Source organism: Nymphaea colorata, chromosome 5 (genome assembly GCF_008831285.2).
Source record: "Nymphaea colorata isolate Beijing-Zhang1983 chromosome 5, ASM883128v2, whole genome shotgun sequence".
NCBI lineage: Eukaryota > Viridiplantae > Streptophyta > Magnoliopsida > Nymphaeales > Nymphaeaceae > Nymphaea > Nymphaea colorata.
In genome coordinates, this window is record NC_045142.1 from 19,977,436 (window position 1) to 20,002,913 (window position 25,478).

The 25,478-nt window shown below is 38.9% G+C and overlaps 1 protein-coding gene across 1 annotated transcript in view; it reads right to left on the bottom strand.

Moving 5' to 3' along the window:
- The window catches only part of LOC116255236 (aspartic proteinase CDR1-like), a 33,298-nt gene extending 26,711 nt beyond the window's left edge, over window positions 1-6,587 (bottom strand). Inside the window, exons 1-2 of the mRNA XM_031631016.1 lie at window positions 6,305-6,587; window positions 5,879-6,036 (exon numbers count right to left, since the gene is read on the bottom strand). Coding sequence (XP_031486876.1) covers window positions 5,879-6,036; window positions 6,305-6,587 — 441 coding nt within the window. The remainder of the gene's footprint in view (window positions 1-5,878; window positions 6,037-6,304) is intronic.
- Window positions 6,588-25,478: the final 18,891 nt, after the last annotated feature.

Here is a 25,478-nt window from a genome sequence, read left to right on the forward strand (position 1 = left end):
TAAGTAGATGCCCGAAATATATGAAATTATTAACATGAACATAACTAAAGTTTGTGAGGCACCAGCCATCATGTCCACTGGGACTTACGATGACTCAGTTGAATTTGAATGAACCTGCAATTGTGAGAAACCTTACACAGAATAGGCTCAATGACTGGGCAAGAGATCTATATTTTAATTTTAATTGGTTCTGCCTTACCGCAAAAAACCATGGTCGGCCGAATGCTGCTGCGTCCCCATATCATTAATTACCAAATAAACACTTTATTAGTTTGCCAGTCATTTGACCCAAATAAGGACAATGTTTAATTGATAACATATTTTTTTCGGTTAAGATTTAGAAAAAAATGCTAGTAATTAATTATCATACATTTCATGATGTTATCGTCTAGGTAGCTCTAGCTTTGATAGTCATAGCACCAACTTCATCCACATTTTCTTTTCCCCGGCCCTGCAAATCAATCATCGTTAAAAACATTTTCATAAAATTAGATCAAACTCATAGATATAAATTTCAAAAAAAGAAATAAGTATATTATTTTGCAAACATGTAAGAAGGTTATTATAACGTACTGCTGAAGTTGTAAAAAAGAATGTTATTATCTATAGAATATTGATAAAAAGACACCATATAATGACAAAGAAAATAGTGCGTGAGCACCCCAGACTCCCAACAGAGTTTGCATCGAAAGTGGCAAAGAAAATTGTGCATGCATGGCTGGTGTTCTTATTGTGTCCGGTTGATTTGAGATGATGCTCTCTATCTCAAAGATTCGATCCTCGTTTGTAGTTGAAGTTGTATTTGATAGCCTCTAAGCTCTGATGCTGCATTAAAAGGTGTGCTTTATTATGTAACAGAGATCTTAAATCCACATACATCAAAATTGGTAGATTTAATGTCGGATGGAGGGGTTCCGACCTGATCAGATCCCTGGTGAAAATACAACCACAACAACAAAACAAGTTATTGGCAACGCCCAATAACCCTAGGGCCGTTCCCAATAAACCTATTGACAACTACTCATCCCCTCGCAAAAGCCAAGACTGGCCCTTACCCTTTGCAGTGTAGCGAAAAATTTTTGGCGAGGGTAATGGCCGTTGGCAGTAGCCTCAGATCACCTGCCGACATTTTAGAAGTGCAGGGACAGGTCATTACCAGCTTTTATCCAATTACGTGCCCGTGTTGAGAAAATGTGGTGAATCAACGCAAATCTGAAAAATTACATGGATAAAAATGACAGATTCAGATTAGACATCCCTATCAAGTCTGTATTAAGAATGCATTTATAAAAAGAATAGTTGGAATTTACTTGTTTCCACCATTCTTTCCTCCCGTTCTACTTCAAACTTCCCAACCATGGAAAGATGATGTATGTGATGCAATCCAATCAAGGGCTTCCTTCAACAATGTTGGCTTCTACATTAACTTCTGCCTACAAGATCAAAGAATAAATCAGTTTTCAGCACAAAGAAACTAACCAGCCTCAATCGACAGCGCAAGCTTCTACAAGAGGAAGAAACTAATCTAGCATGCACCTTAGAAAGGACAAGCTTCTGTCTAATCTAGCATGCACCTTAGAAAGGACAAGCTTCTGTGAATCGATCATGCCCATCGAGTCTAGATCTTGATTAACTCTCTGTTCCTTGCTGACATCCACATCTGCATAGCCTGATAGGACCATAACTAGTTCAGATCTGATGAGATGACTCAGATGTTCTCTAGAAGAGAAATTAACTCATGATCAACTTAGTCAAAACCAGCTTCATGCCATCCAAGGACCAATTGCAAGTTCCTACTAAAATTGACTTGATACTGATGAAACTACAAAGAAAAGGAGGAAATTCAGAAATTTAAACTGTTACATTCTTAAGGTATTAGAAGCAAAGTAGTTTACAAATCAAATCATGAGAATATATGTTGTTACATTAAAGAGAGGCAGCTCTTTGTAAGTGCACCATGTCTCAAACAGCAACTATGTGTTTCAACAACTATACTAAGTAGTAAGTAGATTACACCTGTGACATGTACCTTGTTTCCAATAGCTATAGGTGTGCCATCAGTCTTAAGAATAATATTTATAATTTCACCACTACATTCTACTTGCTGAGTGCATTAGCTTCCTGTAACAACAGTCTAGAAATAAATCAGCATTAACCCATAGAAGATATACCAAGATAAAATCGAGAGAAAGGATAAAGTAGACCAAGTAAGGTTACCAAAAATAGCAAGAAGGCAATAGAAAGTATAAAAGCTATAAGCCCAAAAGATCTTGGATGTTGCATGAGCAGAAATTAGGACATGGACATCAGCAAAGAATAATTCTTACATCCATACCAGTGATACATAGTAAGGAGACTATGAATAATCATCTTACCCATGTGCTGCAGGAGGAAGGCCTTGAAGTTGTTCACAAGGTGGCATATCAAAAAGTACAAAGTCATAAAATTCCAAATAAATAAGTAGATTGTATTGATTTTCAAATAAATATGTTCATGCATTCAAAGTATGTGGAATTGATCAAAGAGTATAGGTCTTACAAAAGCTTTGAATGCTGGACGATGTGCAGCCATCATATATTGAGCAATTTGCAAAACCATATCCAAAACTTATACTAACAAAATTAGTACAATTATCATACAAAAATATTGGCCATCATGGAAAAAACGAGAGAGAGAAGAGACCAAATATCAGATTTGAAACCATATTGAATGGCTGAACGTAGATTGTCAGAGAGTGTTATAAGATTACATAGGTTAGCCACAATCTACTGCAGCCATTTTCAAAGACCCAAAGGAATTAATCAACAAAAGAATATCCAAAACACAACGAGTAGAAGCTATGGTAAAAAAACATGCTTGAAATGTAGAATACTTTGTAGCTGCACCTACTAAAAACACTTGATATTCTTTTGGACTTAGCTATAACTTACAAGACACACTATTAGAAAAGTGACTCGTGAAACCTTTGTAGATTAAGAAGAAAGAGGGTATAGGCATTATATTTGAAAAAAAGAACTTCAACCTCATATTTGAAAAGAATTAACATGGCATTATTATGAGAATTGTCAGTTTCACACAGAAAAAAACCTCAAACGATCAAATGGAATTGTACTTATAGGTGACAAAAGTCTAGAACTTTTGTTCCTATGATAAACAATTCATTTCTAAGTGTTGGATTACTTTCTGGCTGGACTGGCATACCTATCAGGATCTTTTCCATGACATGCCATTTCTAAGTTTTCAATTGTATTCACCACAAGAACAAGAACGCCAAACTTACCTGATGCAGAAGTCTATATTCTTAATTCCACAAGCATGTAAGCATAAAGTGAATTCCTTTCTGCAGATTACTTCAAAAGATACAAATTCTCATACTCATCCTACTCCACTTCTGCTGCAAATATTACTGCCATTTTTGCTAGAACATCTGATTAATCAATGACCAAAGTCACCACACATGTCGACTAAAAATCAGAAAATATCAATGCTCTTCTTATCAACACTGATCTTAGAGATTTAGTATATGAAATTTGAGAACTTTAGAATCACCCCATTCCTTACTGTCCTGAATTTTTTTTACAAAAATTATAATAAAAACATTTTCATGTTGATTGAAAATGGATTGTCTTGGATCAAAACGGACAATTGAGCGACGTGTAGGTTTCAATCCCCTGCCTCATTCTTTTCATGTCATGTTAATTGGTTTTTTTTTATTATTAAGACAAAGGAAAATGGATAGAGAAAATTGACAATCTAAGATAACATAAGGAAAAATGGGGAAAAACAATTCTCATCTCTAGTTTCACTCTTTCTCCAGGCAAAAGAAAACAAAGAAGACCAAGTGTGCAATCACTAAGAGAAAAGAATAAAGGAGTTCTACCGACATGAATCTGAAGAAGTGCCTGACAATCCCCATAGGTATTCGCTTGTGCAAAATGATCGGAGTGCTATACTGCAAGAAAGTGATCATCTCTTTGCAGGGAGAGAAACACTTACATGAATAGATTGTTTCTGGTTGCAAGGCTTCAAATTGACTTATTTGGAAAATGATCGTCTGGAAAGTAGGAGAAGAATAGAGGAGGGTTATTCATCTCTTTCTGCCAAAGTAATCCACTGAGCAGCAGCAGGGGATGATCGTGCGACTCTTTTTGCTCGTTCTCAATGACTATGAATCTTCAACCTCGAAATAGACATTTACTACAAGCGTTACGGTGGACGACAGGTTGGGGGGCAGATAGGGAACGAATAGCGATACCGGTGCGTGGCAGGTTGGGGTGAGGGCTTGGAGGCTGCTGGTTGGGGTAGAAGGGATGGCGCCATTCAGACTGCAGGTTGGGTCGCTGATGGGGAAGGCAGATGCCCTGAACGATGCGGTGGGCATGTTGGGTTTGTGCAATGTAGGGGCTTCCTGGTCGAGCGATCGAGAAAGAAAGACAGAAACTTTTAATGGGAAATCTTTGGGTTTCACTGTGGAGAGGAAAAGATCACGCGATCTGGCATTGTCTGAACCAAGAAGAAGGAGGAGAAGGTAAAAGAGACAAAGCGAGATTGATAGATAAAGAGAGGTCGACTGATTGAGAGAGAGAAAAAGGGAAACGAACTCGATCTGTCGATCGAGAGAGAGAGAGAGAGAGAGATTTTCCGAAGGTACGATGAACATTTGGGATGAAACCGATCAAGGAGGGATCGAGAGGTTGAGAGAAAAAGAGCACTGCAAAAATAAATGGCGTCAAAATGATGCTTCACCTTCACCTTTTTGTTGACGAAATATGTGGCCAAATGCTCCAAATCCGTTACATCAGAAGAAAAGGAATTATGAATTTCATGACAATAACAAGATTCAAATCTGTTACATCAGAAGCAATTGACCGTATAATGATTCTCCAAGTTACAAGAAAGTGTTGGCACATTCCTTGGCCATTTTCATCGATGATAGTTTAGGCAACGGGACTTGTTGTGATGGAGTTTTGACTGCAACGATTACTTATTAGCGACGGGATTGTGGGTATTATCGACTGTCAAAGCAGTAGCAAATATTCTAAGTTAACCTTAAAGCTTAAGCGGAGGGGAAAACAACTTTAAAACTAAACACATATTTATTGAACATAGAATAGTAACACCATCGATTACATGACATTCAGACATTCCATTGACAAAAAACACAAATAAGTAGCATCCAAAGCTGCCAATAGTAGACCAATACAAAGAACCACAGAGATCATCACAATAGAAACTTATATATATATATATATATATATATATATATATATATATATATATATATATAACTTAACCATGGGTACATTCAGTTGGTGCAAAAGAAAGCAGTCCGTTGCCCATATCATACTTGACATGCATGTTTTGTTGAGCAACATTCCCGAAGATGGGCATCTCTCCATCTTTAATGGCTAAGCAGGCTATTCCACTTCCAAACATCCTAAAGATATTTGAAGGTGGCAGCTTCCAGTTTGCATTGACGAAATGAAAGGTCATCTCCGGCAACCCTCCATATGGATCACCATTATTCTCTACATGGTAACACAGATAAACTTGCTTAGGAGGATAGAAGCGTTCATGTTTTACGATGCTAGCCACCGCGTTGTTCACTTGATCATACGCATCTCCCAACAATGCAGTCGTCTGCACTCCACCAAATTGTATGTTGAGTCTGTTGTTCCCGACGCTTATATCAGTTAGGTTGAGCACATAATACGTGCCTTGAGAACCACCTGGTGCCATCGGTCTCTTGAACCTCTTCCTTGCCTGAAAACTTCGCGTTCTTGCTGAACTTGAGCTGTCCCATGGAATTGTTTTCATTGCTATAGGGAGGAAGACAGTAAGCAAATTTTTTATCAATAGAAGAGCCAATCTGATTTACAAGCGGGAGAGGGCCACCACTGAGGCCAACATGGAAAGGAACATCAAGCAAGGCGGGATTAAGAGCACCTTCATTATGAACGCAACCAAAGACAATTCCTGGAAGTTCGGTGGTGCTGGCACCATTGTCAAACAAGAGTGTCTCGGTGGCAAGTATACCTGCTATGAAGGATTCGTCTCCATAGGAATATCTAAATCCGCAAAGTTCGTTGATAGTGCAACCATGGCAGGGCAGTTCCATGCAAGGGCTGGCGGAGCAGCTTTGACTCTTGCAGGTGGACGACTGAAATGGATCAAACATTGATGTTTGGCGGGAGCAGGATTCACAAGGGCGGCATGTCATCCATATGAGGTCGCTACCAGTGTTGAGAGTGGCCCAGTAGAGGCAGGATGGTGTACCAACTCAGAGTTTCCATGAGATACTCACCGGAGCCAGGCATCACGGGGCTGGAGATCATGCTGGTGGTATTGGCAAACCGTGAAGCGATGCGGCTGGAGTGCAACATGGAGCGAAGAGCCGCCTGCTCGGCTCGTTGAGCTAGAGTGAATGAGGGGTCAAAGAGAGGAGAGAGTGATGAGTCCCGATGAATGAGGTCTATGGAGAAGCCGAGAGGTTTGGAAGCGAAGATGCTGGTAGGTTTAGGCAGCACTGCAAGTAGGAGCAGCTGGATAAGAAGGCGGAATGCTAAGGAGGAGAAGAGGGGAGCCATATTGAGCACTAAAAGGTTGTTGTATTATGGACAAATATGTTGATATTCATAGTTGAGTCATAGTTAGGGTGGCCGCTGAGGATGTGGATTTGGAAATTGTGGAAAAGATGTGATTCAACTGAGTAACGTATTATAATATACTTTATAATATACTTTATAGATATACTATAATATACTTTATAATAACACTTATAACCTTATAATATATTTTCACATTATAGGCAAATGCTATAATTTAAAGTGTTATTATAATACATTTTACAATGTTATTATAAAATATAGTGTTATTATTATTATTATATTCTTCATTTGAGAAAAGAAAAAGGTGACACTTATAGTATATTTGATACTGTTATTATACTAATGATACTGTTCTTCCTTGTGAGCGTTGAGCGCTCTATCTTCTTATTTCTCTATTTGCATTTGTACTTTGAGTTTGTTTCTACGGCTCTAGGATTGTGACCTCAGAGATCACTCCAGCCACCTTCTTTCCTTTTGGACGCAGCTGCCACGTAAAGCAACCATTCTTCTAAAGAAGCATGCAAAACATAAAATTGGTCGGTTACCTTCTTTGGTTATAGTATACAACAATTTGTATTAGTGACCTATCAAGATTGAACTTGCTTGGAGTAAGGGACTTGAATCGAACCAGTGGTTTCTTGAACTTTGGAATGAGCTGATGGAGGAGACTTGCCACTCATTCCAAAGTGACAAGAGCTATGCAAGTGGTTGAATACATGCTAGAAAATGACATTTTTTATGGTCATATGGTGCTTATAGAACAATAAGAACGTGGAATTTCATACTAATAAAGAAATGCAGGTTCAAGTGATATGTGCTACACGTTTACAACGGTGGTGAAGTTGAGAGCTCGAGGGAGGCACCTGCAACCTGCAAGAAAGGTGCTGCATGGGCTTTTGGGGGCCATGGCCACAGCAGGGAAAGCGCACCAATGAATACCAAAAGAGCTGGTTATAGTATACAACAATTTATATTAGTGACCTATCAAGATTGAACTTGCTTGGAGTAAGGGACTTGAACCGAAGCAGTGGTTTCTTGAACTTTGGAATGAGCTGATGGAGGAGACTTGCCTAGCTCTTTTCCAAAACTACACGTTAATAAAAGACTTGATTTATGTAGAGCTAGTAGCTTTCAATGCAAACACTTTGATCCGTCCAAAGCTCATCCACAACATGCCAAACTATTTAGGAGGCAAATCATGTTTGGCTGATTTGAATGTATATTGGGCCCCATTGCCCAACTCAGGTCAGCCTGGCTGAACAGGTTTATTTGATTGGGCCAGCTCGAAAGTCAAATAATAACATGTTATAACAAAGTTTTCTTTATCAAACCCGAATTTTTGAAGTCGGACACGTGGGGGGTTACCCCCCGCAGGATACGACTCCTAAGGAAACTGGACAAATCCCATGGCTTGTGAATGCATACAAGCTGGATTTGTTTATATGGTTCATAAATCCATATCCAGGTATCATATTGCTGTTTTTAATGATTTTGTTGTGAAACCTATTAAGATTTGAGGAAGAGCACATTGAATTCAAGTCGTGATCACCTGGATGTGACGCAGTCAGGTCGGGTTGTATCAAAATCCAACTTACTTCGAACCTAAGAATTTGATTATTAGAATAAGATTTTGGCCCGAACCTGGCCGAAGATGAACTCAGATCCGGGCTGATATCTAGGCCACCACAGGTCCAAATAAGTGTTAATATACTTTATAATAACAATTATAAAATACTTTATAGATATATTATAATATACTTTATAATAACACTTATAACCTTATAATCTATTTTCACATTATAGGCGAACGCTATAATTTATAGTGTTATTATTATACACTTTACAATGTTATTATAAAATATAGTGTTATTATTATTATTATATCTTTATTTGAGAAAAGAAAAAGGTGACACTTGTAGTATATTTGATACTGTTATTATACTAATGATACTGTTCTTCCTTGTGAGCGTTGAGCGCTCTATCTTCTTATTTCTCTATTTGCATTTGTACTTTGAATTTGTTTCTACGGCTCTAGGATTGTGACCTCAGAGATCACTCCAGCCACCTTCTTTCCTTTTGGACGCAGCTGCCACGTAAAGCAACCATTTTTCTAAAGAAGCATGCAAAAGACAAAATTGGTCGGTTACCTTCTTCTGCTTATAGTATACAACAATTTGTATTAGTGACCTATCAAGATTGAACTTGCTTGGAGTAAGGGACTTGAATCGAACCAGTGGTTTCTTGAACTTTGGAATTAGCTGATGGAGGAGACTTGCCACTCATTCCAAAGTGACAAGAGCTAGGCAAGTGGTTGAATACATGCTAGAAAATGACATTTTTTATGGTCATATGGTGCTTATAGAAAAATAAGAACGTGGAATTTCATACTAATAAAGAAATGCAGGTTCAAGTGATATGTGCCACACGTTTACAACGGTGGTGAAGTTGAGAGCTTGAGGGAGGCACCTGCAACCTGCAAGAAAGGTGCTGCATGGGCTTTTGGCGGCCATGGTTACAGCAGGAAAAGCGCACCAATGAATATCAAAAGGGCTGGAACCTTTGAAGAATGGTGGCAACAGAATTGATTAGATGGGGAGCGAAATCATTCCCATATGCATGAACCTTTCTCTGTCACTCCCTGTCCTCCACCGGCGACGTAACTTGTGCTACCCACCTCACTTAAGTTGCATGAGGACGGCACCCTTGTTGGCTTTCGGTGTTCGCCAATGGCATTTTCAATTCAAGCCGACAGTGAAATGTGAGAAATGTTTTGAACGAAGCGGAAGTAAATGAGTTAGAAACTGCCACCTAGTTTTTCCAAATTAAATAATCTATTCTTTGAATTTCTTCCCAACACTTTCAGGTTTCTAACAGCTTTTACATATGAATTCTAAAAATAAGATTTCAATTTAAAGTTGAAACATGGACTGAAAACTTAAAACGTAACCCCTACTTTTTATTTTCAAATCAAAACACATGTATTCTGTACATCCATGCCTTTCTACACGTCAGGCAAATAGATAATTATGTCTTCGTTTTGTTAGAAGAGTGTCGTGCTTATCGAATGATTTAGATCTCAAAACCAAAGCTATCAGACAAGGGCGGAGCTGACAATTGTTCATGAGGGTGACTGAATTATAGTTTCAAAATTTTGACATAAACTAAAATATCATTTTTTAAAATTTTTTATATAAGATAAATAAACTATTTCCTATATGCCTGCCAAATCTTGTACCATCCGTGTTTCTTATCAATAACCTTTAGCAACGCCAATTCTTTTCGATATTAACCGTCGGATCTGCTGCCAATAAATTTCCCAACATTTTTGTGTTCAACTAAGAAGCGGCCAGCAAGAATTACTCATTCAGGGCAAATATTGAAGAACTTGAAGGCGATAGTAAAACCATTGATGATTAAACCCTAGCAAAATTTTCGATTTTCCCTTAGTTAAAGCATTAATTTAAGATATGGGGAATTTTTTGGTTTAAAATGAACTCGATGATCAGATATTGGTTCTGCCAATATCTGGATACTTTCCACATTTCCCCGCAGAGGAGCACATATCACTTGAACCTGCATTTCTTTATTAGTATGAAATTCCACGTTCTTATTTTTCTATAAGCACCATATGACCATAAAAAATGTCATTTTCTAGCATGTATTCAACCACTTGCCTAGCTCTTGTCACTTTGGAATGAGTGGCAAGTCTCCTCCATCAGTTCATTCCAAAGTTCAAGAAACCACTGGTTCGATTCAAGTCCCTTACTCCAAGCAAGTTAAATCTTGACAGGTCACTAATGTAAATTGTTGTATACTATAACCATAGAAGGTAACCGACCAATTTTATCTTTTGCATGCTTCTTTAGAAGAATGGTTGCTTTACGTGGCAGCTGCGTCCAAAAGGAAAGAAGGTGGCTGGAGTGATCTCTGAGGTCACAATCCTAGAGCCGTAGAAACAAACTCAAAGTACAAATGCAAATAGAGAAATAAGAAGATAGAGCGCTCAACGCTCACAAGGAAGAACAGTATCATTAGTATAATAACAGTATCAAATATACTATAAGTGTCACCTTTTTCTTTTCACAAATAAAGATATAATAATAATAATAACAATATATTGTATAATAACATTGTAAAATGTATTATAATAACACTATAAATTATAGCATTGGCCTATAATGTGAAAATATATTATAAGGTTATAAGTGTTATTATAAAGTATATTATAATATATCTATAAAGTATATTATAATATGTTACTCAGTTGAATTACATGTTTCTTTTTTCCACTATTTCCAAATCCACATCCTCGGCGGCGACCCTAACTATGACTTCCACTATAAATATCAACATTTTTCTCCTTAGTACAGCAACCTTTTAGCGCTCAACATGGCTCCCCTCTTCTCCTCCTTAGCATTCCGCCTTCTTATCCAGCTGCTCCTACTTGCAGTGCTGCCTAACCCTACCAGCATCTTCGCTTCCAAACCTCTTGGCTTCTCCATAGACCTCATTCATCGGGACTCATCACTCTCTCCTCTCTATGACCCTTCATTCACTCTAGCTCAACCAGCAGCGCAGGCCACTCTGCTCCGCGCGCCAGAATGTGGCCGAGCCTTCTCTGTTGGGGCAGTAAAAGGAAAAATGAAAAGGAAAGAAAAGGAGAAAAGAAAGGGAGGCCACTCATGGTGAAACTAAAACTACTGCAGCGCCGCAGCCCCTGATCGACGGCAACAGGGCCTCCCCTTTGTCGAACAAAGGAAACCACAACAAAGAAAAAAATAGAAGATCACAACAAATTTATACATTATAAATTTTAAAGTTCTGATAATAAATGAATATTAAGGTTTTTAAAGTTGGAGCCGATTATTGGATCATATGGGCCACCATGTTGTGCTAGAAACCAATTGATACTATGGTCAACAAAGACAAATAATTTTGTCAAAAGATAAAAATTATTCTAAAAAAAGATATGGAGATAATATCTCTAATTATTTACAATCTTATGTGCGTGGTGATGTCGCGTATATATATATATAAGCACTGCTTGAAAACTGTCACATCTACAGTATTTAAACTGTCATATCCACAATATCCTAAAATATCATCATCTAATATCTTTTATAGATAGAATAATCTTCTAAAATCTCACATTCTCCTAGAAATAATAACATTATAGAATATTTTCTCTTTACCATTATATAATTTTATTGAAAAATATGTCCAGAAAAAGAAGGATATCTTCACCCCAAAGCATATGGAGTCTCGATTAATAACTTTGGCCAATACATACATACATTGAGAGAGAGAGAGAGAGAGAGAGAGAGAGAGTTTATTCTGGATGAAAACCAGAAGCCACAACAACCACAAGAGCAACACTCTAATCCTACCTCTGCACTATGTCACAGATGATAGCAGCACAACATATGGGCTGGTGTTGGTAGTTGCCTACCCAGCCACTCAAATTTTCTTTATGTTAATATTGGTGCTTTTAATTATTTTCTTATTTATATATATCGCTGCCCATAAAAGTATGAGAGCTTTTGAAATAGATCTTCAATCTAAAATTTTCCAGCTTTGCCACAATCACCATAAACTTCCCAGTATTATCAACCTTGTCAGCATCGTTTTTTTTTTTTTGTCTTTTCTTAGTACTTTAACATTTAACAGAAACTGATCAATTCCTTCTGTTAGCTTCTTTTTCTGCATTTCTTCTTCAACCGTAACTAACCGTAGAGCACAAGGACATAGAGACCCCCAGTTGGCAAAGTAAGATAAAAACCATGAAGGGAGACCATCCTTTGATTTTGTTTAACTAGCTGCTATCAAAATTTCTATATAGGTAAAATTAAAATTTTTAAAATTTACAAGTAAAATGATTTTTAACAATATGAGAAGGGTGGGGGAGGCCATGTTCCTGCCAGCTCCCTGCCTCCCCACTTGTATGGTATGTATATATATATATAACCGTTGCCAATGGTTTTGAGCAATATTTTTTTTAATGTTTACATACTGCATTATCCGGCAGAAATAGATTTGAGTGTGCACGGACATCCGTATATTGTGTTACTCGAGTAATTTGCACAATCAATTCAATTGGTGGATGACATAATACATTACCACATACAAAGTTGTTTTTAATTCAATTGTGCCAATTCAGAGATAATTGTGCATGCCATGACCGAAAATGGTTTTCATGACTTCTTGTTGAAAACGATTCTTTATGCCAACTTTTTTTCGTTTCTTTTTCGCAGTTACTATAAGTCAATTAAATAGAAACACTTTATGAGCTACTCCAGAAGATCAGCCAGAATTTTTGTTAATGTAAGTGAAATAGAAATTTTCTATGGGCTATTCAAGATGCACCAAAAAAATGGAATCACATACGCGTAGATCGGAAGCCGTTAGTGAAAGTCAACTTTTACCGACATCCAAACTGAGGTACTAGTGCAGTATATAGATGGACAAGGTGCAAATGACTTAAGAAACATGTTTAGTAATGTTTCTTTCTTAAATCTTGACAATCTCTACCTTAGAATGTGGAGACTACAAAATTTAAGTATAGTTTGTTCCTGGCCAACAAGCTGTGATGTACATTGTAATCCTCTATGGCAGAAGATTTTGTATTAAAACTAGAAAATATCCTTATTATCGGAACTTGTATAAATATGTGGGGACTATTATGACAGCTGTAGAAAAATTACCTAAGAGTGAAGGAGGAGTCGGCATGAGCCAGATCAATGACACTAACAAGGCTAATCTTACTTACCTAGCGTATAGAGCAGTAAGTACTAATAACATTTGGGCAGCTTATGTCAGAAAGAAATATCCCAAAGGCCATGTCTTATGGAATTCTAATTCTTTCACTAAAAGTTCTGTTTTTTTACTAGATATAGTTAAATCATGGAAGCAAAAGTCTGTTGGTAAATTAAAGATGGCAAGGCTAAATTTTGGATTGACAACTAGGCAAGTAAGCCTCTAGCACGGCTGATTGATATAAATGACCCTCTTCTTGAGGTAATCAATCCTAGAGTCACTGTTAAAGAGTTTATCCTTGGACCTAATTAGGAGCTGCTTGCTAGTGAGCAGATGGAGGTGTGATACTACGACGTTGGCTGAGGTGAATACCCAGGAAGATGCGCTCGTCTAGGCTAATCAACGCACTCTCCCTATCTCTCAGAAATGGATTTGGGAGGCCATAAGACTGCACAAGAAAACTAGTGGTGTCAATACATTTGGATAAAAAATGAATTCCCTAGGGTGATGTGGATAGTTTACATTGAATGTCAAGGCAAAACTATGACTAAAATCAAACTCAAAAAACTAGGATTGCAGCTGGCATCAAGGTGTGCCCTGTGATTCAAACACAAGGGGGATGAAAGCCTCCTATTTTTTAGTTGCATGACTTCGAAAATATTATCACAGTTCATTGCAGCTAAATTCAAGCAAAAGATTTTGAGAGATGACACTATTAAACAGTGTTTCATTTGATGGTGTAAAAGAAAATTCAAAAGGAAACTATGGGCTAACATATGGAAAATAACTTTTCATATGGCTATTTGGTTCTTGTGGCAGATGAGGAACATGGCAAAATATGATGATAAACAAGTTGTCACTATTTTAGATTTTGGGAATCTTGTAAAGAACAATACAAGAAAGTAAACCGTTAGATAATAGATAATCAAATAGTGGAAATCTGGCTATGCCAAGGCATCATGTCAACAAATTGGAGCTTCTAAGAAGGAGTTAGATACAGTGTTCACATTGCATCTTGGCATGGAGAAGGCCTATGATGTGTTGCAAGATTGATTAGAAACTACAATGGAGGATACCTTTTCGGAGTTTGCTAATAATTGAAAGAATGGAGGGTGTTCTCTAAGAGTTGGGTTTTGAACAAATGCCTAGGTAAGTTCAATACTGATGAGCGGACAATAGTCGTACAATCTAACAATGAAGCTTAGAAAGATGTACTGGACAAAGCCATCAAAGATACAACAGAAAGGGTTGGGCCTTTTGTGCATGTGCAGAGTCATCTTAACAAATTACATCTGTCATACCAACAACTTGAAGTTTGCAGTATGCTGCTTTTATGCTTCCGTGATAGAGGATATAAAGAATGTGTTATGAGCCAAGTTGGTTGAGATCCCAGTCCACTATCATTTTGGTAAATAAAAAGGAAGAGGGCCTACCCTCAGCATGTTTTCACCGGAAGAATCAGAGTCATCATGGGCTAGAGAGAGAGCGACTATAAAGGCATACAAGTAGGGGCAAACGTCTTTAAAATGAAAACGTATGCATTTATTGAACGAACATTGAAAAGTAGTAGCACATATCGACTACAAGACACTGAAACATATTCCATGTCATAAAACATGACCAGCTAAAACTACCAAATAGACCAGTTTACAAAACGCATATGCTTGCCCTTAATGACATAACACAATTTGGTATTGCACAGTCAACAGCATTTTGGTATTGCACAGTCAACAGCATTGATAGGAGTTGATCTTTCATTTGGAATCCCTTCGTCAGTTACAGAAATGGGATAGTTTGCTGGGCCACACTCCCGAAGATGCCCACATCTCCATCTTCTTCAGCTTCTATCTCCGAGCATAATATCCCATGTCCTTGATCCACAAAACGGTTCCAAGGTGGCAGCATCAATTTGCTGCATCCCTTGCAAAATAAAGTCATCTCTTTTACAAGGCCAGTATCTTCAAGTAAGACAAGATTAGGACTGAACTCAATAAGAATGCAATCGAAAACAGTTTCTGGAAACTTGAACAAGAGTGTCTAAGAGGCAAGGATCGTTACTGAATAGGAGATACAATATGGAAACTACTCAAGACTGTTGCAAGAACTATAACAATCTCAACCTCTGTAACAACTTTATCATACAGCAGCAATGTAACTACGTAATGTATAGAGCACTGCAACACAGCAAGTATGTGTGTGTAAGAATTGACACATGCACTTTATCTTCCTTCTCTCTTTTTCCCTGCTCTATTCTTCTGCTTCTTTCTAAGCATTGTTAGTCGTGGCATCAGAGCCAGTCACCCGATCGTGCTGGAGAATGAACTCAGGAGAGAACGCTATTCAAGATCAACCAATGATGACTCAAGGTTCAGCGCCATTCAAAACAATCATTCAAAAGCCAAATCCCTGTTTGAAGATTGAAAGAAAAGATGCAAGACTAAGATTTTTTAAGTGGTTCGGAATAAAATCCTATGTCCACTGTCTCTCACACCTATTAGGCGATAGATGTGAGGTTCCCTTAATGTGAGAATTTATACATGATTTGTTGAAGAGATTGTTAAACAATCCTTCCTTGATTTTTTTGTTTCTATAATCCTTTCTTTCTCTTTGATAAAGGGACGTTGCCACTTTTCTTGCCTAGATTCTTGCCTTTGTGATCTTGATTGATTTCTCCAGATTTAACAAGTATAGTTGCCTTTTTGCTGGAATTGTCACGATCTTCATGTTTTCTTCAATCGCCTTGTGATCTTGATTGATTTCTTCCAATCTAGCGAGTATAGTTGCCTTGTTGCTGGATTTGTCATGATTTTCTTCATTTGTTGAACTGGCATGTTCTCCACAATTTCCTTCATCCGGTGGACAGCTGTAACTATCAGTAGTTTGTGCGTTAACATCCCCCTTCAATCTCGAGCGTAGGTTGTAGCGAAGACCGAGATTGTGGCCTAGAGCTGTCAACCGATGATGGGGAAGAGGCTTTGTAAACATATCAGCTAGCTGATGAGTGGTCGAAATATATTGAGTAACTAATGATCCAAGAGCCACCCTTTCTCGTATGAAATGAAAATCAAGCTCAATATGCTTCATCCGAGAGTGATGTGCCGTTTTGATGGTCGATTGCAGAGCGGACAGATTGTCACATAGCAACAAGGGAGATTGAGAAAGAAACATTCCAAGATCTCGAAGAATAATGTGATCCAAGTGAGCTCTGCTGCTGTCGTTGCAAGGGCACGGTATTCAGCTTCACAAGAAGATCTTGCAACACTTTGTTGTTTTTTAGATGCCCAAGAAATACAATTGGGGCCTAGAAAAGTGCAGTAGCCAATGGTAGAACGACGAGTGGAGGGGCAGCCGACCCAATCTGCATCAAAATAAGCTCGGATTGATAATTTTCTGGGCTTAAAAAATTGCATTCCAAGTGAGATAGTGCCATGAATATAGCAAAGAATGCGTTTCAGCAGCTGAAAATGTCGCAGGGAAGGAGTGTGCATAAACTGACACATAATTAACAGCATAAGTGATGTCTGGTCGGGTGAATGTAAGATATTGCAGAGCTCCAACAAGACTGTGATACAACGTAGCATTGGGATATGCTTCTTCTTCTACAGTGCTGTTGTCATAAACATTAGTAACTATTGGCGTAACAGTTGATCGGCATGATTGCATCTGAGCACGTTCTAGGATGTCCATAGCATAGCATTGCTGATTGAGAAACAGGCCAAAAGCAGTGCGTTGGACTTGAATGCCTAAGAAGTAATGTAAGTCCCCAAGATCTGTCATAGCAAAAGTATGAGATACTTCATTCTGAAAGGATGCAAGAAAAGTTGGACTGCTGCCGGTGAGAATAATATCATCCACATATAAGAGAAGAATGGTTACAGTCAATTGTTGGAGTCTCACAAACAACGACGGATCTGCAAAGCTGGCTTGAAAATTGTGAGAGAATAGCAAAGCGATCATACCAAGCTCACGGGGCCTGTTTGAGACCATATAGAGCACGATTTAATTTGCAAACATGGTGAGGAAACTGAGCATCTTGGAAACCTAGAGGCTGCTCAATAAAAACAGTTTCAGTCAAATATCCATTCAGAAATGCATTTTTGACATCAAGTTGTTTAAGAGGCCAGCCATTCATAAGAGCAACAGAAAGTATGATCCGAATAGTTGCTGGTTTAACAACTGGTGAGAAGGTTTCAAGAAAATCCACGCCTTCAATTTGAGTATAGCCCTGTGCCACCAGCCTTGTTTTAAGTCTGTCAATGTGGCCTTCACTATTCAATTTTGTTTTGTAAACCCATCGGCTGCCAATAATATGCATGGAGGGGTCACGAGGTACCAAGGTCCAAGTATCATTTGCAATCAAAGCTGCCATTTCATCTTCCATAGCACGCCTCCAGCCGGGATGTTTAAGGGCAATGGAGAAATGTTTAGGTTCAGCGGGAGCAAGGGTAGTTAATATGTATTTGGGATTGGTTTGACAATACCATGTTGAGAACGTGTGACCATAGGGTGAGACGGTCTAGTCATGGTATTAGGTAAGGCATTAGATGGGATAGGAGAAGGAGGACTAGGTGGCGATGGTGAAGGAGGAGGTGGCGAGCTAGGTAGCGATGGTGAAGGAAGAGGTGGCGAGCTAGGTGGCGATGGTGAAGTAAGAACCGGCAACTCTGTGATGGCGGAGGTAAGGGAGAAATGGCTGGTGATGGTAGAGTAGAGGTAGAAAGGGAAGGTTCAGGTTCACTATTGCGAAGTCTGGCAACATCATGAGGGTTCACTTCAATGAGAGCGGGCTGATTAGATTGAATAGCGACCGGAGAGAAGGACACAAGATCATGAGCAAAATTGTAATTCAGTTGTGTGCTAGCCAAACCTTGATTGAAGGGAAAACATTGTTCATCAAACACTACGTGTCTTGAAATATAACCCGATTTGTCAAGGGATAAAGGCAGTGATAACCTTTGTGTTGGTCACTATATCCTATGAAGACACATGGTAAGGATTTGGGTTCAAATTTGTGTTTATTGTAGCTTTTGATGTAGGGAAAACATCTACATCCAAAAGTCCTTAGGCAAGAATAGTCAGAGGTTTGTGAAATAAGCTTTCATATGGACTTAGCATTTGGAGCGTGGATGTCGGCAACCATTTATGAGCCACACAGCAGTAGTGAAGGCTTCCACCCAATGTTTTGTTGGAACATTACTATGGAATAGTAGAGTTAATCCAAGTTCAGTAACTAACCTGTGTTTTCGTTCCACCAACCCATTCTGTTCAGGTGTTTTTGGACAGGCCTTGAGATGTTTGATTCCACATTCTCTTAGATAAGAGAGAAAAGCATTGCTATTAAATTCACCACCTTCATCACTTTGAAAAATTTTAACAATCTTCCAAATTGCGTACTCACCATCTTATGAAACTCATAAACTTGGCAAAAAAATCAGACTTAGATTTTAATGGGTAGATCCAAGAATAGCGAGAATGATGATCAACAAAAAACGCATAATATCGAAACTTTTGACATGAATCAACCAGTGCTGGTCCCCAAAGATCACAATGAATTTTTTCAAAGGGTTCATAATATTCATCATCTAATGGAAGAAACGGCAAGCGTGTTGCTTTGCTCAATTGACAACTTTGACAAATAGAAAACATAGTCATTTTTGCTGCTAAATTTATTCTACCCTTGGATGACAAAAAAACAATGATCTTAGCTGATGGATGCCTGAGCCGACTGTGCCAAATCTCTAAAGTTTCTGTCCTGAAATGATCAGAAAAAAATAATGCCTTTGGTCTGGTCTTGAGCGCATACAAATCTCCTTTCTAGCTCCCTTGGCAATCGTTGATTGGTTTCCTTGTCCTTAATCACAAAAGAATCAGATGTAAACTCAAAGACATAGGGTATAGATGAGGTAAGCTGACTCACGGAAATAAGATTTTTCTTTATAGCAACCAGCACATTATCAAGAGGAAGAGTCGTATTTCCAAGACAAATTAGTTGAACCAATATGAGTTATTGGTAAATGCTGCCCTTTCCAACCATAACTGAATCAGATCCATGATATTTAATGAGATGATTGAGAGTACCTGGATCATCTGTAACATGAGAAGTTGCGCCAGTGTCCGGATACCATCTGCATTATTAGGATCGGCAACTTGAACAGTGGAAAAAATTTGTGGAAGATCTTGGGTTGATACTCCTGATTGAATCTGTGGTAGCATTTGAATGCCTTGTGATTACTCAGTCCATAAATTTGACACGTGTTTTAACTGAAGGCTGATGGTACTTTGATCGGTGTTGGCTGGAGTATTGGTGGGATGAGATTGAGAAGCAGTGGAAACCATGTCCTCGCGAGTTGAAGCAGGGTTGTTGTTTTTCCTGGTATACTGATTACGTCCTCTGTATTGTGAGAGTAGGAGGGTTGAGCTGGAACTTGTTGGCTTATGAAAGCAGCATTTGATTAAGTTGAAACCCATGGATGTTTTTCATGTTGTCATGGCTTTCAAGCAGAGAGACAACATCAATATATGCAGGAATAGGAGGCGAAGTATCGACGTCAAAACGATTCATAACCTGCTCCAAGCCCATTTATGAGCCAATAAACTTTGTCTTGATCCACAGAGGTTTCCCAATGGTGCCAATTCATCACATATGGTTTTGAAACCTGTTACATACTCAGTAACAGTTTTTTCTTGCTTTTGAAACGTCTGCAATTTCCGTTTAACAGAAATTCTCGGTCTTTGGATTCTCTAGCAAAGACCTTTAAAAGAGCAGTCCAGACTTCGGAAGAAGTTTGGAGTCCAACCACAAGACCTAGCACTTCTTTAGAGAGTGATCCAGTGATCCACCCTCTAAGGAGTCGGTCTGATTTTTTCCAGGCAAGAAATTCTGGATTTGGGACAGGATGGGCCTCACCATTTTCAACAGTTTCAATGGTGGAGGTCGGTTTGGAGATTTGTCTTTTATAAATCCCATCATGTCTTGGCTTTCAATGAGTCCAAGCATTTGGGTCTTCAAAGCAAGTAATTCTTGGGGAGAGTTTGATAGAGACAAAATTTGCAACATTAACGTTGGAAGGATATGGTTACTTAGCTGCCATGATAAGCGAAGGAGATGCTCTGGTCGAAGAGGATGCACTGGAAGCCATGGAGAAAATGAAAATCCTCACGGAGATGGCTCTGATACCATGAAAGAAACGATGCAGACTAAGATTTTTTAAGTGTTCGGAATAAAATCCTACGTCCACTGTCTCTCACACCTATTAGGCGATAGATGTGAGGTTCCCTTAATGTGAGAATTTATACATGATTTGTTGAAGAGATTGTTAAACAATCCTTCCTTGATTTTTTTGTTTCTATAATCCTTTCTTTCTCTTTTGATAAAGGGACGTTGCCACTTTTCTTGCCTAGATTCTTGCCTTTGTGATCTTGATTGATTTCTCCAATTTAACAAGTATTGTTGCCTTTTTGCTGGATTTGTCACGATCTTCATGATTTTCTTCAATCGCCTTGTGATCTTGATTGATTTCTTCCAATCTAGCGAGTACAGTTGCCTTGTTGCTGGATTTGTCATGATTTTCTTCATTTGTTGAACTGGCATGATCTCCACAATTTCCTTCATCCGGTGGACAGCTGTAACTATCAGCAGTTTGTGCGTTAACAAAGATTACAACTACTCCCTTGAATGGATCGAATTACATCTCTTGGTCTAAGGCTGCCAACTGTTTCTTTGTGGCAAATCAAAGATCAGGTATGTAACAGTAAAATCTCCACCTCTTGCTAGAGACAATCTGTCATTTGATGAATGCATGGGAAGCCAACGACAAACTTGTTATGGCCTGGTTGCTCAATTCCATGGAATCGGGCATCGCAGAGGGGATTTTTATTCCTAGACTCCTCAAAAGAGATTTGGGACTTTGGCAGAAATTTACGGTGAGAAACACAGTCAGTCGTGAATATCGACTGTTACAAGATATTACAAACCTTTTCATCTCTATCTAAACGGATTAAAACGTATGTAGGATTAACTCTCCCAATACCGACGACTCACCTCCAATGTCGATACACTACGTCAAAGATTTGAGGAGGACAAGATTTTAAAATCTTGGCAGGTCTTGGACATGATTTTGACAATTTGAGAAGCCAAGTGCTCATGAGCGATCCACTTTCAATTCTAAATACAGTCTGTGCCATGATTCAAAGGGAAGAAACATGCGTAAAGTCATGAACTCTGAAAATTACACCACAGTTGGAGAAAACCAAAACCAAGAATCCATCACATTTAAAGCACAGGTTCAAAATGCAGGGGATCAGGCATCTTCAAGCAGATCAAAAACATAATTCAGATAAGAAAGTCGGTCACACAAAGGGACCAATTGGCACTTGCATGGGAAAACATCTAAAGGCAGAACCTAAGAAAGGAAACTCATCAAGAAACATGAGTTTACTGAAGAAAATTTGTTAGAACTTGTAAGAGAAGGTAAATACAAACGTTGAGTGATCTGAAGGCAGATACAAACGTTGAGTGATCTAAAGAAACAGATAAGGCAAGTGTCATGCCTTCACTCTAATTTCTAATTCCAATAACTATATCATCGACAATGGGGCAACCGAACACATTACAGGTGACATCACTAAATTTGAAGATATATATGAAGTATGACTAAAACACAAATAAAGATGGCAGATGGGTCTACAACTTCAGTAAAAGAATTAGACATTTGTCTCTTGTTAACAAATCCAGCACAAATCTATGTTCAGAAATTTCCGAATAGTCTACTATCGGTTAGCAAACTAACCAAATATCTTAATTTTCATGTTAATTTCTCCAAGAAGAAAGTCGTTCTGCTGGACCAGAAACCGCATAGGAGGATTTGGTGATGGATACGAAAGAGATGCATGGGCTCTACTACATCAACTAAATTGAAGACAAACGAGGCACTTCTAGCTGAAAAGAAGAATGAAGAATCACACCTCTGGCACTATAGGTTGGGCCACCCATCTATCTGATTCTCAAAACTATGTTTCCTAAGCTTGTCTACAATTTTCAAAAGGGAAAACATAGTAATACGCAAAGATGACTGGACAATCATTTCCTGAATTTGAAATAATAAGTCGATTATATGGCAAGTTTAGTTTCTTCTCCTGATAATAGATGACAAATCATGTATAGTCATCTATTAACATGTATCTGCAGTTTATTCTCAAGAAAAAAGATGAAGTCGATGAAGTCTCCTGTTAATATGTATCTTTAACTTGAGATCATATATAGTCCTTGTACTAGTGATATATCTATAATTGGCAAAGGAAAATATCTACAGTTTTTCTCTACATTTCCACTTATGCTTTGACATGCTCATTTACATAAAAGGTTTACATACCTGGCTTTTTTGGTCCCAAATTCATTCATGGTAGGCGATTACCAAATTCACCTATATGGACCTTGTTGACGGATCTTGATGTATGGATCTGGGTCTGGACCCAATCCAGTGAGTCCTGGTTTGGGCATACTTATACCATTGTAAACCCTAATCTTGCATGTTAATGAAGTTTTCTAAGAGAGAGAGAGTCTAGCAGCTAGTGGGCACTATATCTCTTCACTCGTGGTTTTTTCCCTCTAGTTGAGGGTTTTCCACGTTACATCTGTGTTCGATCTTCATTTCTTGTGCGTCTATTATTTCTACATGGTAATCAAAGCTGACGAGTTTGAGAAATTTTTTGGGGTTGTGAAGTTCCAACCCTAACCTCTCTATCACTCACTGTTGTCGCCGCTGCTGCTGCTACCACCGCCGACTGCATCGCATGAGACCCTCTGTGTCGCCCGTGTCTGCCACTGCCCTCTGCTCCTCCGATGCCGCCTGATGCCGTTGCTTCCACCCAACGGAGTCGCCTCCCACTTCTGCCCGACATCGCCACTTCTTGTTGCTGTTTGTTGTTGCTGGACTGCCTTGGCGACAGTCGCAAAGCTCCCTGCCGCTGATCGTCGTCCCGCTGTCGTTGCCGCTGCCTTCATCTGTCTATATGTCGTCGATACTTCTTACTGCCGCGGAGTCCTGTACTGTCGTCGGTGCCCTTGCTGCCGCCGGTGACCTTGCTACTGTCGGTGTCTTGTGCTATCGTTAGTGCCCTCTGTTGACGTCGGTGCCATTTTTTTGTTGCTGCAGTCTGGTTCTTGATCATGGCAGGTCTTCCTCTTCGACCGTCAGCACTGATCAGACTGAAATCGGGGCTTATAGAACTGAGAATGTTCCTGTTCAAGCTACTACCATCTGTCTTGCCAAAGAAAACTATCTGAAGTGGTTTGCCACCATCACTATGGGTATAGCTGGTTGAGGCCGTATTGTCTATGTGAATGGGAGTAAGGTTGAACCTGTTGCAAATAGTATGGCTTGGGATACTTGGTTTCTTGAGGCCAACCAAGTAAAAAGTGGATTGTTAATTCAGTATCCTCGGACATTCAACCTCTCATTCTTCGTAAGAAGACTGCGAGAGATATGTGGATTATTTTGAAACAGATGTATGGTCAAAAGAAGAGAAAAGTTTGTGTGTATCAACTAATGAATAACTTGTATAATCTTCGACAAGGGGATCTCTTGGTCTTTGATTTCTACGCCGCATTAAAATCTAAGTGGGAGGGTCTTGACTACCATTCTGATGATATCTGGAGTTGTCCTCAAGATTATATGACCAAGAAGTTGGGAGAATAGGATATTCCTTTTCTTAGCCGGACTGAACAATGAATTCGAAAATATAAGGAGTCAGATTCTTAATTCTGAAGAATCATTCAGTATTGAAGATGTTTATTTTCATGTTGAAGCTGAAGAGCAAAGACGGCTGGTCATAAATGGGAGAAAGGGGGATCACATGTCTCACAATGAACGGGTCAGTCTTCGTTAGTCGTGCTTTATGGGAACTGCTGTTCCTCTCGTAAATGTACTCACTGCAAAAAACTAGGTCACACTATGGAGTTTTGTTGGGACCTGCATCTAGAGAAGAAGAATAGTAGGGGGAGGTCTTTTGGTGGGAAGAAGCCTGTTTTGATGCAATGAACCCTAGTGATAGTAAAGTTTTTATTTCTGCAGAACAGATTCGTGAGCTGCGAGCATATTTGAGCCAGATTGATGTTGGTCAGGCAGACACGTCAGATGAGGTGAAGGTCAATCAGGCATTGTCCGTTTCGGGTCAAAAAGGTACTTCTTGCATGGGGAGTGGATTATTGATAGCGGTGCCACTCATCACATGACTGGCAACCCTAAACTCTTTCATGACTACAAGCTATCCTCGGAAAGGAACGTGTATCCCTTGCTGATGGTTCCTTTACCTCTGTGGCAGGAAAAGGGAGTCTTTCTTTGTTGAACAATTTTTTAGTGCATGGAGCCTTGCATGTTCCTCATCTTCCCTTAAATCTTTTATCTGTTAGCAAGATTACCAAGGAACTGAACTGTGAACTTATATTTTCTGAAAAATGTTGTGTTTTGCAGGACTTAGTGATAGGGAAGAAGATGGGGATTGATTTGGTGTCTGATGGTTTGTATCGGCTTCCTATACGCGTTACCACATCTCTTATATCAGCAATTAGCAGGACAGAGAAGAAGAAGGAAGAGTGTTGTCAGTTATTTTTGTATTGGCATGAAGCCTTGGTCATCTCCCTTTTGGGATTTTGAAACAATTGTTCCCTGAATTATGTTCTAGTTTGAACATTTCCATATTATCTTGTGATGTGTGTCAGTTTGCGAAGCTTGTTAGAGCTTCATATCCAATTTCAAATAGTCGTGCTATTAAAGCTTTCTCCTTGATTCATTCTGATGTGTGGGGGTCCTCATGCATTCATTCTCGTGGTGGTTTTCAGTATTTTATGACTTTCATAGATGACTATTCAAGGTATACTTTTGTTTATCTATTGAAAGACCGTAGCGAAGTGCCTCATATTATAGAAACTTTCATCCTCCTAGTGGAAAACCAGTATGGTGGGTCTGTCAAGACATTCTGGTCCGATAATGATCGTGAGTATATGTGTCTCACTGTCGAGGAATTCCTTTGAAAGAGGGGGATTGTTCATGAGACATTATATAGTTATACACCCCCTCAAAATGGAGTTGCTGAGAGGAAAAACCATCAGTTACTTAA